The 18,760-nt window shown below is 35.2% G+C and overlaps 1 protein-coding gene across 1 annotated transcript in view; it reads left to right on the forward strand.

Annotated features, from left to right (window-relative positions):
• LOC126297841 (cAMP-specific 3',5'-cyclic phosphodiesterase-like) overlaps positions 1-6,856 on the forward strand; it is a 1,751,676-nt gene extending 1,744,820 nt beyond the window's left edge. The window contains exon 14 of the mRNA XM_049989093.1: positions 128-6,856. Coding sequence (XP_049845050.1) covers positions 128-454 — 327 coding nt within the window. The 3' untranslated portion in view covers positions 455-6,856. The remainder of the gene's footprint in view (positions 1-127) is intronic.
• Positions 6,857-18,760: the final 11,904 nt, after the last annotated feature.

Below are 18,760 nucleotides of genomic sequence, written 5' to 3' on the forward strand. Positions count from 1 at the left end.
TCTCTCTCTCTCTCTCTCTCTCTCTCTCTCTCTCTCTCTCTCTCTCTCTCTGTGTGTGTGTGTGTGTGTGTGTGTGTGTGTGTGTGTGTGCAGTCACAATGATGCTAAAATGTACATCTGCTTTCAGGTTGGCTTCATTGACTACATCGTGCACCCCTTGTGGGAAACTTGGGCTGATTTGGTACACCCAGATGCACAAGACATCTTAGATACACTAGAGGAAAACCGCGATTGGTACCAAAGTATGATACCACCGAGTCCACCTCCAGCAGAAGGAGGAAAAACAGAAGGAGAGCAGGAAGGAGAGGAAGATACAGAAGACAGTGGCAGTGAACAGAGTGGGGCGGCTGCAGCCAGGCATTCTGGACAACCAGACAGAATTCGCTTTCAGGTGACCCTAGAGGAAGGAGAAGGTGAAGGTGAAGGAGATGAAGCAGCAGCAGCAGGAATGTGACGGAGGTTCCTGGGACTCTGCAAGAAGCTGCACGAGAAGGTGCAGCAGTGGTGGCGGGTCAGACAGTGAGCACTGTCACAGTACGCCACACGATCTGTCTGCTCTTGTATCTTTCGTATTCTTCATTTCTTACTCTGGTCTTTTATTTTGTATTACTCGAGAATGTAAGCATCTGAAAATGTTTTGAGCCTTCTGGAGGCTGATATGAAGAGAAGCTACCAGCAAATAAGAAAATGTTGTAATGAATGTACAAGGTTACCATCTGAATTTTGTCAATGTGTATGGCATGTGTAGAGCAAAGTACTAGCTAATTTGAGGATAGCTGTTTCTCTAGCATTGTTATCCCACTGTACAAAGCAGCTGTACTTATGCAGAAACATGTATTGTTGGAGAGGAGTGAGAAGACTGCTTTATAAGCAGGAAACTTAGAATTGGTAAAGCGGTGAATTCAAAATTCTGGTACCAAAAGTAGGAGAATAGTCATATACTGTGTCTTTGTTTCCTTGTATTTTAAAATACTGTTGCAAATATAGAGAGATATTATAATTTATTAAGTGTGTAAGCCAGTAAAGAATAAAACTTATTGTAAGTGAAGTAAAATAACCACAAATGCAGTGGAGTAGGCAGCTAGACTGCAGATGATTTCAACAAATAAGTATTTGCCAACCATTGGGTTCTGTCCTGATCTCTAATTATTCAGTACAGTTTAAGTGTGATTCTCAATGCAGTCAACAAAACATATCTCTTTTTTAATCTTGCCATTTATGTCAGGGACTACCTGAAACCTACTGCTTACTTGGCCCTGTGATGGAAATGGAAATAGTGTGTTTTCAACATTTTCTGTAAATGTTGGGGAATGAGGGGGTGAATGTGAGAGTGAGAAAGGGTAAACCAAAAAGAAGAGGGAGAGGAGAAGAAGATACAAAACATAAATTACATAGTATTTGTTTTGTAGCTGCTGTGATAAATTGTATTTGACATTGTTGTCACAGCAACTGTCTTTTCAGTTGTGAATGTGACACTTCATAAATGAAACTAATTTTTATATCTGTATATCCTTTGTGTTGTTTTATAATGTTTTCTCATATCACTTGAGAAGTAAAATTAAGATTTATTTCAAACTGTCCACATACTGAGACTTTACTACAATAAGGAAGACAGTCCAGCTGGCATAGTTGTCACTTTGTGAAAGACAAAGAAGGCTCTGGCAGGTTCAGTGCTTCTTTCAGTATGGTCAGAGTACAACTGTTTGTTTCACAAATATCCTGAAATCTAATAAATGAGAATACTTATTTGTTGAAAGTGTATGTGTTAACAGTACACACAAAACAACTGTATCATTTTCAGAGGTCTGATAATTTTTTTCAGTCACCACATTATATACAAAAAATGAATAAGAACTTCAGCTAACTCATCAGTATTGTATTGTCATTTCTCTCAGCTTTTGTCATCTCTCACTTGTTGTCCTACCTGCACACTTTTTGTGAAAAATTGTAATACAGCCCTTTGTCCCTCATATTTCTTAATTTCAACTAAAAGATATTATTTGGCATATTTTGCTATTGAAGGGATATGTGATGTGCATACTACATAAAATTTCCAACAAACTTTCAGCTATAGGATTAAAAATTATTTATCATTATTCTACTGCTATGCTTTTCTAGCCAGATTTGTGTAAACAATGGCAGAATAAAGCATACTAGGTTGAACATTATCATGGTATATAGTTTGCTCTTATCTGATGATTCTGTTGTCATTATTTTCTTTGTGAGAGACTCCTTACCCCTACTTAGTTGCCAATGCCTGTTCCCTTTAACTACTTCACATATACTTCACCTTTTCCTTAATATACCTTGGTGCCAGTAAGACAAATTTTCCGCTAAACAAAATACAACCTAATATATGGAAAGACTAAAATGTAAAACTTGTAATGTCTAATATGAAAAAATTAAATTATGGAATTAAAATTAAGTGTTGGTATTTGCCTTCAGAGCATTATCGACACCCACTTTCTTCACGGGATGTCATGGATACTGGGCCATTTGGAATTAATTCAATAAATCTGAAAGTGAAAACTGTGGTATCACAGAAAGTACTGAAAGTTTGTGAATATTGAGTATATCTAATTTACAGAAAATCTTGTCAGTCAGTCTATCTCTCACATTTTTTTAGAAAAATGGAACAGTCTGACAGCTGGGATTCTTTCTATAAAGGCAATCAGTAATGCAGAGAACTGATACATTTCATACAAGAATTTATATGTCTATTCCCAGTATCTTGCAAATGGTGGTTAACCACTGATTACAAAAGTATGATCGGTGTGAAAGTATTTCAAAATGAGTGCACTTTCCCAAAATGCCCCCCCCCCCCCCCCTCTCTCTCTCTCTCTCTCTCTCTCTCTCTCTCTCTCTCTCTCTCTCTCTCTCTCTCTCTCTCTCTCTCTCTCTCTCTCTCTCTCTCTCATGTATGAGTGCGTGTGTGTGTGGTATGTTTGTCAGACTGCAGGAACGCTGGACGTTACTAGGCAGTGATCTAAAATACTGAGGAACTCTTTCACAAAACTTAAGACATGGGGAAAAGCAGGGTTTCATGAAAAATCTATAGAAAATATTATTGTGTGTATGTTTGCAAAAAGCAGTAATGTGTAATGTTAATTGTAAGTGTAGGCACTGGTGCTTCACTTTCATCTTCACCAACATTATTATGTGTGTGACTATTCATAAACATCTGTATGGTTATTTATTGTAATTACTTTGTTGTTATTAAATTGTTATATTCTGTTTGTAATATATATATTATCTGCTTGTGTTTCACTTTCCGTAATGGCACATACGTTTGTAACACTATTGTACAAAAACTAAAGATAACTTTATTGCCGAAATTAATAAACAGAGATTGTGTATGTTGTATTTAGATCTGTGTATAGAAGAAGAGAAACACACTTTCCCAGGATTAAAATGCTGGTTTCTTGTAGGAGAACATTTTGCTCACATTTTTGTGTGTGTTTCTTCATTTCGTCTATGTGCAAATGTAAATGTTTACATATCTGGAACAATTTCAGATCTGGATGCTTTTTTACAGTTTGCTCATGATATTTATTGTCATAATTAAGTAAATTATGAGTGTCTACAGTACATTATTGCAGAATTAATAAATACTGAAAATAAGTAAACATTTTTGTTTCTTTCTGTGCATCCTCACTGACTGGAAACAAGCTTTTAAACTCTAATAATTTCTTACATAAAATATTTATTGCTCCACGACATATTGATGTTAAATGTGTATAAACACCACACATTTCAGTGTTGAGATATTCAAGAGTTAGGTCAACATATACCAAAGTCTTTTTTTTAATAATGAATAGAAGTGTGTAGAAGAACCAGAAATGTCATAATTCACAAATAAATTCAAAAGAAATGAAACCAATAACTTTATTGTAGGATGACAATATCTGTATAGCATTAGTTCATAATATTCTGTTTCATCTATAGTCTTACTGCAGCTGTTTTTCTGTTAGATACACAGAAGCTAGTCATTGGAACTATTGTGTTTGTGTGGCAGGATAGACATTTTTATATGTACAGAATGAGAAAGCTACTGAAATAAACATGAAATTAATTTAGAAACTGATTTCATGGATGGTGGTGTATTATTATTTCAAAAGCATGGTAAATAACCACAAAAATGCAAGAAATGAATAACAGTAGTTTTCCTTCTAGAAACCAGCTTAAACAGTTAGTGTGTTGATATAACCATTTATTGTGTATCTGTGCAACTTTGTTAAAATCATTTTTGTTGACGATTTGTTTTAGATGACTAGCATTGAAATTTTGCTAATATTTGAATCGGGGAGTATGTAATTCAAATGGTTGATATGCCATAATTTTCAATGTGTCTCTCTCCATGTAACTTGCTTTTTATTGATACATTATTTACTCATATGATATTTATCACACATTACAAATGTACCTCAAATTCATGTAATTGTGTGATAACGTGTAGATGGCAATGTTGATGTTACTGGAGGAACCCTAGTCGTTATCAAGTAGTGTAGATTCACAAATCTCCCAGAACAGTATTATGTTGCCAAAATATTAGCTGCGTATGTGTTACCACTGTTCCAATAGTTAACTGCACTGGTGTTTTGTGACTTTTCATGATTTATTCATGTTTTACTTTCCAAAAATCTATTTCTCAATATTAAATATTCAGCTGGCAACAGTGTTATATATGCACAATATAATCATCATGCATATGCAGATGCCTTTCAAAGCACAAATTTTTCATTACCATATAAGTATTATGTTCAGATGTGTATGAGCATGTGGAATCCATATGCAACATTGCCATTTCATGTAACAGTATGCAGTTCTGAGTTCTTATACTACTGTCAAAGACCATGTAATTTCAAGCAGTTTTGTGATACAAAATTGCGCTCATTTTTGTTTATTCTGTTCTTTTAAACTGAATTTCAGACATTGTAGCATTTGAGTATAAAAGCACTGCACCAGTGCAGCCTGAGACAAATAATAAGTGCTGATGAAATTACATTTGTATTGTATTATATGTATTTATATATAAATATATATATATGTGTGCGTGTATATGTCTATTAAAGGCGTAAGTGAAATACTACTGGGCTTATATACCTGGCAGGCAGGAAACAGATGTTGCAGTCACAAAGAAATCTGTTTCATAATGTGCTATAAAAATTTCAGATATTAATTTCAGCATTTATTATTTAGTATTCAGATAGGGTATAACCATTTGACTGCTATATCAGAATGTTCTCTTTTAGCTCATATATTTTTGTAATAAGTGACTAATTTATGCTGCAATACAGTGAATATTGTGTTAATCCTCTGTCATAAGGAACAGAATATAACTACATACACATGTACACAAATGCTCTTACAGTGCTGCTACTGAAACTGCCATGACTATAAAATTACAACACACTCTTAAAGTATTTCAGTTAGAATTTGTTGAACATGTGTGCATTAGATTAACCAAGAGTTCTGCAATACTTTCATGTGAGTGCATTGGTGTATCATCCGCAATGAATGCTATTACAGAAATTATGTTTGCTTTAGCTTGAGGGAGAACTTTGCAGCGTTTCAGTCATCACTTAAGTAGCAACAGAACTTAATCCAAATGAATAAACTTATATTTTTTGTTAATATCATTACAAAATAGTTATTACTTTGTCCAAAGTGAAATGCTCTGCGTCTATCACATCCATTATCTGGCATTGGCTACTACAGAATTATTATTTCCAGTAATGCTAATAATCTCAAGAACATGAATGTGAAAACTAAAATACCATTACAAAATTACTTAAGCATGGAGGAAAGTAGAAATAGTTTTAATGTTTTAACTCTCAACATAACATTTAAAATTAATAGAATCAGTTGTTGGTGCCTCTCTTTACTGACTTTTCTTGTGAGGTAGTTTAAAACCCCTAGCTAACAGCATTTTCATCTTTTAAAATATATTTCTGAAGTCACCTTACAGTAAAGCTTACAGTTCATATTTATAATTTGTGGGCCACAATAGTTATTACTGATTGACTGCCATCTTTGCATAAAGTATTATAGCTGCAACCCCTGCTTTATTTTGTTTCTGCCATAAGAAACAAGAATGGAAAAAGTTTCTCGTAAAATAAGAGAAGTAAAATCATAACACTGTCCATAAGAACCTATAACATTCTCAGAGGCATGTTATGACATAGTCAGTTTTCAAATAAAACATCTTGCAGATCAGAGGTCAGTCATTAAGTGCACTAAGTCCCTCAGTCACTGGTGTGTTCATGTGTGTATAGATGTACACTGTTCCAAGCTGTATCAACTGTGAAAGGTATATCTTACCTCTGATAAACTAAGCAATGTACAAAATAAGAGATTTTCCTTGTTTGTACCAAAAGAGATTTCAGTTTATGTAGCTCACTTCCTCTGTCAGATTTCAAATATGTAAAAGAAAATGTTTAGCTATAGTTGTTCAAATTTCACTGTGTAAAATAGGAAGTAAATGGTGTTAATAGTTTTGCTTTATAAAAGAATACCATCCAATGCTCTGTCTGAACCATGTGAAAAATAAAACTTTATATAAATGGTAACATATATGAGACTATGAAATAAAAGCTAATGTCTGTTGGAAAGAGCTGTACACCTGGCTTAAAAATATTTAGTTTGTGTCAGAGGAATACATTATGAAATAGTGGCATTAATTTGCCTCATGTGATTGTCATTAACCAACCTTCTTCCTATTGTATGTGAAACAATAAAATTGAAATGTATGCTGGTTTTGGTTTCTGTTGTAAAACTTCAATGTGTCACTGTTGGTATGAATACCTCACCTTATGTGCAGCCCAGATCAGTCAATAAATCAGAATTGAAGCTTTTATATTTGTTCCTTTATTTCATGTACCTATTTAGTCTATCACACTTTTATTCCTTTCTTTACATGTGAGAAAATTGGTAAGGTTTGGAAAACAGCACTTTGATTGTAAGTTTTGCATAACAAACCTTTTTTGTTTCGTTTCGGCCAAACCATTAATTAAGTCTTCCCAGAAATAACAGCTTAGGTTTCCAGAATATTGTTGTAGTGTCATGTGGTAGAATATAGCATCCAGTTTAACTTCATAATGATTTTTGAAATACAGTTCTGTATTGAAACTCGATGAAGTGATCTCTGCTGCATAAGCACAGTCAGAACTCATTATTAGTAAATGTATCACTCTGCAAGCCTGAGCAATAATCATTATTTTGTATATGTGATTTGAAACAAGTGTATAGTTGTGTGTCCTATACAATATCATGACATGATTAAGTGTCATCCTTGAGGGCTAAAGTGAGATTTTTGATGCCACACAATGTTTCAGCTGCATATTTTGGAGAGAATAATGTGGATTTTTAGTCGTGAACAACTTACAGCCTACTGTGTTGGAGAAACGTTTCACTTAGGAAAAAAGAAATCGTGGTATAAAGACGTGTAATAAATAACACCTAATGTTTCCTTAACAGCAGTGTGTGGAGAATTTTAATACAGTGAGTCCCCATGGTTAACTTGTTGGAGATAAACCTATGTGACACCATAGTATCTGTGCATCATTCAAATAATAACAGCCTCACAGCACATTTACTTTCATGTATAGTTTGTTGTCAAAATCAATTACAGGTCAAAATCAATATTAAGTTTTAAAATACTACCATTCAGAGGAAAAATAATTTTCACAATATGTTACACAACCATAGTGTGCTGCAGGACTAACGGAACTGAAGCAAGCAACAGTGAAAATCTTTGCCAATTCACCTAGTAACATAGAGTATAACACGTAACTAAAACAAATTAAAGATAAATTTAAATCTTGCTGCTTGACAGCCATTTCTAACTGACAGAAGAATGTCTTAACATGTAATACTTTGTCACGGAAAAAGTTACAAGCTGTTGTACTAGACTGTTCAAGTGACTCAGAGAAGATTCATATTTATGTGAGGACAAATTATGTTCAACATTCCATAGGGTTTGAGCATTGGTCCTATGCTCTTCTTGCTTTTTGTGGAGGAACTGCCATAAACAGAGGTTACTTTGGGTCAATTTTTGTTTTATTTTTATAAGTGGCAAGAAAATAAAAGATAGTGGTAGAGATAAAATTCAAAATATATTTTTCTAGTATTGTCAAAGACATACAATAAGTAAGTCACTGGAAAATATCACATCTATAACTGTGGTGCTATTTAAGAAAAGTTGGCCAATGTTACCTGCACTTATGGCTAGTTTGGCCCACCCAGTCAATTATTCATGAAAAAGTGGTAATATGATTTTGGGATAAAGTGAGCACAATGAATTTCTCTAGAGTAAATGTTCAGCAGCATGAAGAACAAATGAAATGCCAAATTTTGGAGGTAAGGGCAGTTAATAGTTTACTGTATTACTTTCTGAATGCAGTTAATATGCAAATGTATATTTCATCAATAACTATTTCCAAACAGAATATATCATATTTTAAGGAGTACTGTATGGATATAAGCCTTATTACACACATTAAAGAAGTTCTGGTGCTTGAAAATAGCATCATTTTTAGTCATGTTGGAATGATAATTCTTATAAAATCCGTCCAAGAATAAAATTGTCTATCTTTTTGTTCTTGCCACATGCTGTAGGGCTTTGTTTTTCCCATACAGTTCATTCTTATTACTCACTTGAGTCCCAGTTCCAGAATATTCTTCCCTGACATACAGAACTGTAGCATAATCTCCAACTGCTTTGTTTGTGGTGCTGGACATCATATTGAACAGAGAAACTTTCTGAATCATCATCAAATTCCAGCATTACTTCATCTGCCATTTGGGAAAATTTCGGACCACCGGTTTTTCAAGAATGTGCACCATTTTACAGCAGTGTTAAATAAATTACCCACATTTAATTTCACACAAATGACAGTTTCTCATCTTTTTACCTAATACTGACAGAACAAAAAATTACACTTATCATATTTTTAGCTTAACTAATGTTAAACCTCCAGGCAGATGTTACTGAGCTCTAATTGCTGTTAAAATATTTATGATCAAAATTAAGTTCAGTGCTGCCAACACAATGTTACTTCGTGGAACTTGCAATCTCCCAGATCATTCTTAATACATAGTAAATGCATACTGCCTTGTATACTACGCACTAGTGATGTAATTCTAATGGGAAATTTTTTTTTAAACTTTTTATACCACTAGACTAAAAGTACCTGCACAGGGCCAAAGTAACCCAGCTTGCATTATCATTTTATTTAAATCTGGCAATAGAATCAATTCTTTTGGAAGAGATTTTTTTTCACAAATCTACCAGCTCATTAAATTTTTCACAGTCCAAAATAGATTTCCTTTCGCTGAAATTCTGTATCACTCTTAGAAATATGTGTTTTTTTTTTTCATAGAAAAATCATAATTTCTGGCTATGATTACTGATGACTAATTAAACTGGAAAAAAATGTTTGATGCCACCTACAACATTTAGGTTCAGCCTGTATGGCATTAAGAACAGCTTCCTGCTGTGAGGACATAAAAAACCAGTAAGCTAACACATTTTAATTCATTGATTTCCTACAGAATAATGTTTTGGATATTCCTCACTTTAGTGAAGATAATTACACAAAAGGAAATTAACTGAGGTATCGAATATATTGCTTCCCCATACTTATACCTCCCAAGGAGATCACGAACATAAAATTAGAGAGATCAGGGTGCGCACGGAGGCTTTCAGACAGTCGTTCTTCCCGCGAACCATACGAGACTGGAACAGGAAAGAGAGGTAATGACAGTGGCACGTAAAGTGCCCTCCGCCACACACCGTTGGGTGGCTTGCGGAGTATAAATGTAGATGTAGAACTGTGTGAGGTGGAAGTGTGGTGAGTGTAGATGTAGAACTGTGTGAGGTGGAAGTGTGGTGAGTGAAGGGGGAAGGAGGCTGACTCTTGTGTTGTACACAACTGTGTAAGCAGCTGGGGGTATGTACTATCCACAGCCCCCAGTATTCATTACCAATTAAATATGTGGTCAATAACTCATCTGAGTTCAACAAAAGGTATTCATGAATATGGTCTTTTTATGAATGGTAACAATCTGCCACACTGTCAAACATTTGTCAGGCTAAAACATCTTTTTAAAATGCCTTGACAACCTCTGCAAAGTTACAAGCTGTGTAGCTATTTTCAAGTGAGTGTAAAACAGGCCTATACACCACATGTAATGTAATTAAAATACAAAATATAAAACATCCAATGGTTGGAATAAAGAGGACTTATATATAGTATAATTAACTAGATGCTCATACTTTGGTTGCAGTCCAAGTTTTCACCAAGTTGTACAGTACTAAAAAGGTAGCAGGTTGATTTAGTATCAAATAAAATTAAACACAAGTATAATCAAAAATGGTAGGCACACAATGAGGGAGATCATCATATAATAAAATATTTTACATAACTTATATTAAAGACATGACATGAACATGAAGTGTTTGTGCAATACAGCAGTTTCTTATGGTTAACTGGTCAGAGATAAACTCAAGGGGCAAGACATTCTCTGTGAATAATTGAGATAATGTTATTGTAATTTCTTCTAAACCATAAAAGTGACTAAAATGGCGAAGCAGGAATGGCTAAAGGACAAATGTAAGGATGTAAAGGCACGTATCACTACAGGAAAAATAGGTAGCACCTGTAGATTAATTAATGGGGCATCTCGAGAAGAGAGAAGCAGCTGTATGAATATCAAGAGCTATGATGGAAAACCCATACTATGCAAAGAAGGGAGAGTTGTAATGTGGAAGAAATATATAGAGGGGCTATACAGGGGAAACGAACTTCAAGATGATATTACAGAAAGGGATGAAAAAGTAGATGAAGGTAAGTGTCGTGTGACTAGGACAGCCCATCAGGTAGACCGTTCGTCGGGTGTAAGTCTTTCGATTTGACGCCACTTTGGCGACTTGCGCATTGATGGGGATGAAATGATGATGATTAGGACAACACAACACCCAGTCCCTGAGTGGAGAAAATCTCCAACCCAGCTGGGAATCGAACACGGGCCCTTCTGACTGACATTCTGTTGCACTCACCACTTTTTTTTTCTTTTTTTAAAATCTTATTTTGTTCAATTTCGCTCGTTTCATCTGCTCAGGGCGGACATTGTAAGACATCCGTTTAAGTTCGTTGTTGATTGATTAACTCTTTTTTTTTTAATTACAGAGGGCTGCTAACCCTCTGACCGAACAGGCTGAGCTACCGTGCTGGCTACCACTCACCTATTGGGGGCAGACAGTAGATTAATGTGAAATGGGAGATATGATATTGTGAAAATAATTTGACAGAGAAGGCTCCATTATTCTGTTGGAACTACTGCTGTCCTTGGGAGAGCTAGTCATGATAAAACTATTCCAAATATGTATCACGCAGGTGTAATACCCTCAGACTTCAAGAAAAATGTAATAATTCCAATTCCAAAGAAAGCAAATGCTGACGGGTGTGAATATTACTGAACCTCAACTTTAATAATTCTCAGCTGCAAAATACTGACGTGACTTCTTTACAGAAGAAGGGAAAAGTTGGTAGAAGCTGACCTGGGAATGATCAGTTTGGAGTCAGGAAAACTGTAGTAGTGTAGTAACACGCGATGCCATACTCACCCTACGACATCTCTTAGACGAAAGTTTAAGGAAGGGCAAACCTACATTTAAAGCATTTGTAGACTTATGGAAAGCTTTTGATAATGTTGACTGGAATACACTCTTTGAAATTCTGGAGGTAGCAGGGGTGCAATACAGAGAGCAAAAAAGTATTTACAACATGTACAGAAACCAGATGGCAATTGTAAGAGTGGAGGGGCATAAAAAGGAAGCACTGGTTAAGAAGAGAGTGAGATGGGGTTGTAGCCTATCTCTCATGTTATTCGACCTGTACGTTGAGCAAGCACTAATGGAAAACAAAGAAAAATTTGGACAAGGAATCAAAGTTCAAGAAGTAAAAATAAAAATTTGAGATTTCCTGATGAAACTGTAATTCTATCAGAGACAGCAAAGGACTTGGAAGAGCAGCTGAATGGAATGAATAGTGCCTTGAAAGGAGGATATAAGATGAACATTAACAGAAGCACAAAAAGGGTAATGAAATGTAGTCAAATTAAATCAGGTGATGCTGCGGGCATTCACTTAAGAAACAAGGCACTAAAAGTAGGAGATTAATTTTTCTAGTTGGACAATAAAACAACTGATGATGGCAAAAGTAGTGAAGATATAAAATGTAGACTGGCAACAGCAAGAAAAGAATTTCTGAAGAACAGAAATTTTTTTATGTTGAATATAGGTTTAAGTGTTAGGAAATTTTTGTTGAAGATATTTCTCTGGAGTGTAGCCCTGTACGGAAGTGAAAAGTGGATGATGAATGGTTCAGATAGGAAAAGAATAGAAGCTTTTGAAATATGGTGCTACAGAAGAATGCTGCAGACTGGATGGGTAGGTCACATGGCTAATGAGAAGATACTGAATAGAATTTGGGAGAAAAGGAATTTGTAGCACAAACTGACAAGAATGGATTTCTGAGACATCAAGGGGTCACCAATTTAGTACTGGAGGGAAGTGTTGGGAGTGAAAACAAAAAGGGGGAAAAAAGAGAGAAATACAATGAGCAGGTTGAAAAGGATATTGGTTGCAGTAGTTATTTGGAAATATAGTAATTTCTTGTGGCTCAGGGGCCTAATGCAAGTCTTTCTATTGGACAACACTTCAGCAACTTGTGTGTCCCTAGCCTACCCCAGAAAGGGGACCTACTGTTTAATATGGAATCTGAACCATGTACCATTTTATGGCTACTCCTGACATCACTGAGTTGTAAGTGCTAGGTTAAAATGAAGAATGAAAAATCCATGGTCCAACTGAGATTTAAGCCTGTTCTCAGGCAAGCACTTTACTACTAGACCATCAGGCTGAAATGAAGAAGCTTGTACAAGACAGAGTAGCATGGAGAGCAGCATCAGACCAGTCTTTGGACTGAAGATGACAACAACAACAATGTAAAAATGACATAGTGCAATGTATGAATGGTAGAATAGAGAATAAGGATTATAATTTCTTTATTCTCTGTGCGGTATTCATAGGAAGCTCATATCTACATTTCCCTTAACTTAGAATTAACTGATAGAGATGTGAGTTAGTAATTCCCACTCATCACCTTTTACACATTACAATAACATAAATTCTTCTATGGAATAGGAGTTGTCAAGGAGAAAGTTTTTCAGTTTATTTCAAATTTAATTTAGTACATGTTGTTACAACAACAATTAAATGTGAAAAGAGTATTTTGACAATTTTGCTTCACATACTACACTATCATAAAATGAAATAAAATTTTTGTGCAGTTTCCTATCTTCCACCTTAGCAAAAGCAGTAATGAACAAACATGTGGATAATATGGTGAACAATAATAATTAAATATTACAATATGCTTGTGAATTTTTTAATTTTTTATTTATTTATCTTTTTACACATCATGCTATAATGGATACATGACAAGTCTATGTTACTGCTGCTACTAAGGAAACTGTTCATATTACAGTATACTGTGCAAAATGAAATTGTCACAAAATTGTTATGGCATTTAATCTTTGTTGTAAGAACTTGTAATCAGAGTACTATCAGTTATTTCTACAGTAAGATAAATGTAGGTATGACCTTCAATAAACCATGTGCACAAATAAAAAAACGCCAATACATCTTCTTTCCATTCAATACCCTGCTCTGTTAATTGTTTTGGTTAACAAAGATTACTATATTATTATTATTATTATTATTATTATTATTATTATTATTATTATTTCTTTCTTATCTCAGACGTTATGTCTGGTCAGAAGTAGAAAGTGACGCGGACCTTGATCAAGCGTGACTTCCTTTTAACTGTATGGTATATGTTATATTGCATTTAGGAACTTTCGGGTAATTGAACATGTATCAATAATTACGGATTTCTGTAGTTGTGTATATAAGTTTGGATGTAGCTGTATTGCATTGATGTACTGGTGGATATTGTGTGGTATGACTTCTGTAGTTGATAGTATAATTGGTATAATGTCAACTTTATCCTGATGCCACATATCCTTGACTTCCTCAGCCAGTTGGATGTATTTTTCAATTTTTTTCTCCTGTTTTCTTTTGTATATTTGTTGTATTGGGTATGGATATTTCGATTAGTTGTGTTAATTTCTTCTTTTTATTGGTGAGTATGATGTCAGGTTTGTTATGTGGTGTTGTTTTATCTGTTATAATGGTTCTGTTCCAGTATAATTTGTATTCATCATTCTCCAGTACATTTTGTGGTGCATACTTGTATGTGGGAATGTGATGTTTTATAAGTTTATGTTGTAAGGCAAGTTGTTGATGTATTATTTTTGCTACATTGTCATGTCTTCTAGGGTATTCTGTATTTGCTAGTATTGTACATCCACTTGTGTTGTGATCTACTGTTTCTATTTGTTGTTTGCAAAATCTGCATTTATCTGTTGTGGTATTGGGATCTTTAATAATATGCTTGCTCTAATATCTGGTGTTTATTGTTTTATCCTTTTGTCTCACTGTATATATTGCCTTTTCTTAGCCATGTGTTGGATGCGTCTTGATCGATGTGTGGCTGTGTTAGATGATACGGGTGTTTACCATGTAGTGTTTTCTTTTTCCAATTTACTTTCTTCGTATCTGTTGATGTTATGTGGTCTAAAGGGTTGTAGTAGCGGTTATGAAATTGCAGTGGTGTAGCTGATGTATTTATATGAGTGATTGCTTTGTGTATTTTGCTAGTTTCTGCTCGTTCTAGAAAGAATTTTCTTAAATTGTCTATCTGTCCATAATGTAGGTTTTTTATGCCAATAAATCCAATTCCTCCTTCCTTTCTGCTTAATGTGAATCTTTCTGTTGCTGAATGTATGTGATGTATTCTATATTTGTGGCATTGTGATCATGTAAGTGTATTGAGTGCTTCTAGGTCTGTGTTACTCCATTTCATTACTCCAAATGAGTAGGTCAATATTGGTATAGCATAAGTATTTATAGCTTTTGTTTTGTTTCTTGCTGTCAATTCTGTTTTCAGTATTTTTGTTAGTCTTTGTCTATATTTTTCTTTTAGTTCTTCTTTAATATTTGTATTATCTGTTCCTATTTTTTGTCTGTATCCTAAATATTTATAGGCATCTGTTTTTTCCATCGCTTCTATGCAGTTGCTGTGGTTATCCAATATGTAATCTTCTTGTTTAGTGTGTTTTCCTTTGACTATGCTATTTTTCTTACATTTGTCTGTTCCAAAAGCCATATTTATATCATTGCTGAATACTTCTGTTATCTTTAGTAATTGGTTGAGTTGTTGATTTGTTGCTGTCAGTACTTTTAGATCATCCATGTATAGCAAATGTGTGATTTTGTGTGGGTATGTTCCAGTAATATTGTATCCATAATTTGTATTATTTAGCATGTTGGATAGTGGGTTCAGAGCAAGGCAGAACCAGGAATGACTTAATGAGTCTCCTTGGTATATTCCATGCTTAATCTGTATTGGCCATGATGTGATATTATTTGAATTTGTTTGGATATTAAGTGTGGTTTTATTATTATTATTATTATTATTATTATTATTATTATTATTATTATTATTATTTGAATAAGATATCTTGCTGCTCAGATTTCTCTCTCATTAGCTGGTCATGAGGTGCTGCTGCATATAGTACAGTATGTTGTTAGTTAGTTTCATGTTCCACATAGCATTTGCACAATAAATCGTAATGATGTGGAATGGGTCATTTTATATTCACACCGTACATTATTTTATAAGTATGTCTATCACTTACGAGTGTTTTTTTTCTTTTTTTAAATAAAAGAAGACATACAGATGTGATTTATTAATTCCCACCCATCACCTTTTACACAGTACAATAACATAAATTCTTCTATGGAATAGGAGTTGCCAAGGAGAAAGTTTTTCAGTTTATTTCAAATTTAATTTAGTATCTGTCAGATGTTTTATATCACTGGCTAAGTGGTAAAAATGTTGGTTTCAGTATTGTGCACACCTTTTTTTGATGAAGACAACCTTCATGTGGCGTAATGAATATCATTTTTTCTTCTGGTATTGCACTTATCTACATCATTGTGTCTTTTGAACTGCAGTGGATTATTTATAGCAAACTTCTTGAGGGAATAAATACACTGTGAAGTAATCAAATTCCCAATTCCTTAAACAAATGTCAGAAGATATATGTTGCTAAGCACAATGTATTATTCTTACAGCACATTTTGAACACTGAAGTTTACTTACTGATTTGTCTCACCCCAAGATTTGCAGTGATTCTAAGTGCAAAATGTTCTATTCTAGAATGAGATTTCCACAGATCAAGAGAGTGTGCACTGATACGAAACTTCGTGGCAGCTTAAAATTGTGTGCTGGACCAAGACTTGAACTCGGGACCTTTGCCTTTCACGGGCAAGTGCTCTACCATCTGAGCTACCCAAGCACGACTCACGTGCCGTCCTCACAACTGTACTTCTGCCAGTATCTCGTCTCCTACCTTCCAAACCTTACAGAAGCTCTCCTGCGAACCTTGCAGGTACGGGCAGAAGTAAAACTGTGAGGATGGGGCATGAGTGGTGCTTGGGTACCTCAGATGGTAGAGCATTTGCCCGCAAAAGGCAAAGGTCCCGAGTTCAAGTCTTGGTCCGGCACACAGTTTTAATCTGCCAGGAAGTTTCATATCAGCGCACACTCCACTGCAGAGTGAAAATCTCATTCTGGAAGGAATTGTGTTGTACATTATCACAAAAATAGAGGAAAGGAGGAAGTGGAAACAGTTTCAACATAGCGAACCGTAACCGCTTAAATCACCTGTGGACAGTGAAGCTGACCAGTTTCAAGATACATTTGATTCATTTCATAGTATAGATAATATTGATCCTGTAATGTGAAAGTTTCAGAAGTTAAATCTGTGAACACTAAATGTGATATACAACAGTACATCAGAATATGGAAACATACAGTTTTACTAACAACTCAAGGCTGCCTGCAGCAATGAAAAATCGAGTACTTTTCTCCAAGTATGTGAACAAACATGGAATAAACTCTGTTATTGCAACAAAATAACAAGAAAAGGCATAAGCTGTATAAAGTGTAAGTGGAAATTCCATTACCTGTGTACTAGTACTACAAATAGAGTAAAAAATTGGAAACACATTCAGTATTTTTGTAATGCACAAAAGAAATAATCAGTACATTCGAAGGGGGAAAAAGGGTAGTTGGGATAAATCTAGATTTGTCAAAAGTCTTTGACACTGTTGACCACAGTATACTTTTGGAAAAGCTTGAAGCTATAGGTATCAGAGTACTGGTAAAAAAGTGGTTTGAGTCGTATCTGGAAAAGAGGATGCAGGTGGTTGAAATTACAGCACCAAATATTAACCAAAAAATTAAACTAAGATCAGATCCAAGGGAGGTCACAGTAGGAGTACCTCAAGGAAGTGTATTAGGCAACTTTCTGTTCCTCATTTACATTAACGATATTCAGGTATTCAGGTGTCAGAGAGAAAAGCTAGAATCATGTTATTTGCTGATGCTATTAGTTTAATAGTTACTGATATGAAGCAGTCATTACAGAGTAATGTCGACCATGTCCTACAAGATATACAAAAATGATTTAGTGCAAACCAGCTAACACTGAATGCAGGAAAAAAAAAGAAAAAAGAAAAAAAAGAAAAAAAAAACACTCATTGTGTGCAAATTGGAAAAATAAGTGAATATGACGACCTAAATCCTACTTGAAAGAGTGCAGTGTGCAAACTTCCTGGGTATGCACATTGATGAGAAGATAAACTGGAAGGACCATGTGGTGAGCTTAGCACTAAAATTACTGTACTCTCCATTAAAATTGCTACACCAAGAAGAAATGCAGATGATAAACAGGTATTCATTGGACAAATATATTATACTAGAACTGACATGTGATTACATTTTCACACAATTTGGGTGCATACATCCTGAAAAATCAGTACCCAGAATAACCACCTCTGGCTGTAATAATGGCCTTGATACGCCTGGGCATTTCGTCACACAGAGCTTGGATGGTGTGTACAGGTACAGCTGCCCATGCGGCTTCAACACGATACCACAGTTCATCAAGAGTAGTGACTGGCGTATTGTGACGAGCCAGTTGCTTGGCCACCACAGATCAGACATTTTCAATTGGTGAGAGATCTGGAGAATGTGCCGGCCAGGGCAGCAGTCAAACATTTTCTGTATCCAGAATGGCCCGTACAGGACCTGCAACATGGAGTAATGCATTATCCTGCTGAAATGTAGGGTTTCACAGGGATAGAATGAAGGGTAGAGCCACAGGTCATAACACATCTGAAATGTAATGTCCACTGTTCAAAGTGCCATCAATGTGAACAAGAGGTGACCAACATGTGTAACCAAGAGCACCCCATACCATCACACTGGGTGATACGCCAGTATGGCGATGACGAATAAACACTTCCAATATGCGTTCAGCATGATGTCACCAAACACAGATGTGACCATCATGATGCTGTAAACAGAACCTGGATTCATCTGAAAAAATGACGTTTTGCCATTTGTGCACCCAGGTTCGTCATTGAGTACACCATCACAGGCGGTCCTGTCTGTGATGCAGCATCAAGGGTAACCACGGCCATGGACTCTGAGCTGATAGCTCATGCTGCTGCAAACATTGTCAAACTGTTTGTGTAGATGGTTGTTGTCTTGCAAATGTCCCC

This window comes from Schistocerca gregaria, chromosome X (genome assembly GCF_023897955.1).
Source record: "Schistocerca gregaria isolate iqSchGreg1 chromosome X, iqSchGreg1.2, whole genome shotgun sequence".
Classification (NCBI taxonomy): domain Eukaryota; kingdom Metazoa; phylum Arthropoda; class Insecta; order Orthoptera; family Acrididae; genus Schistocerca; species Schistocerca gregaria.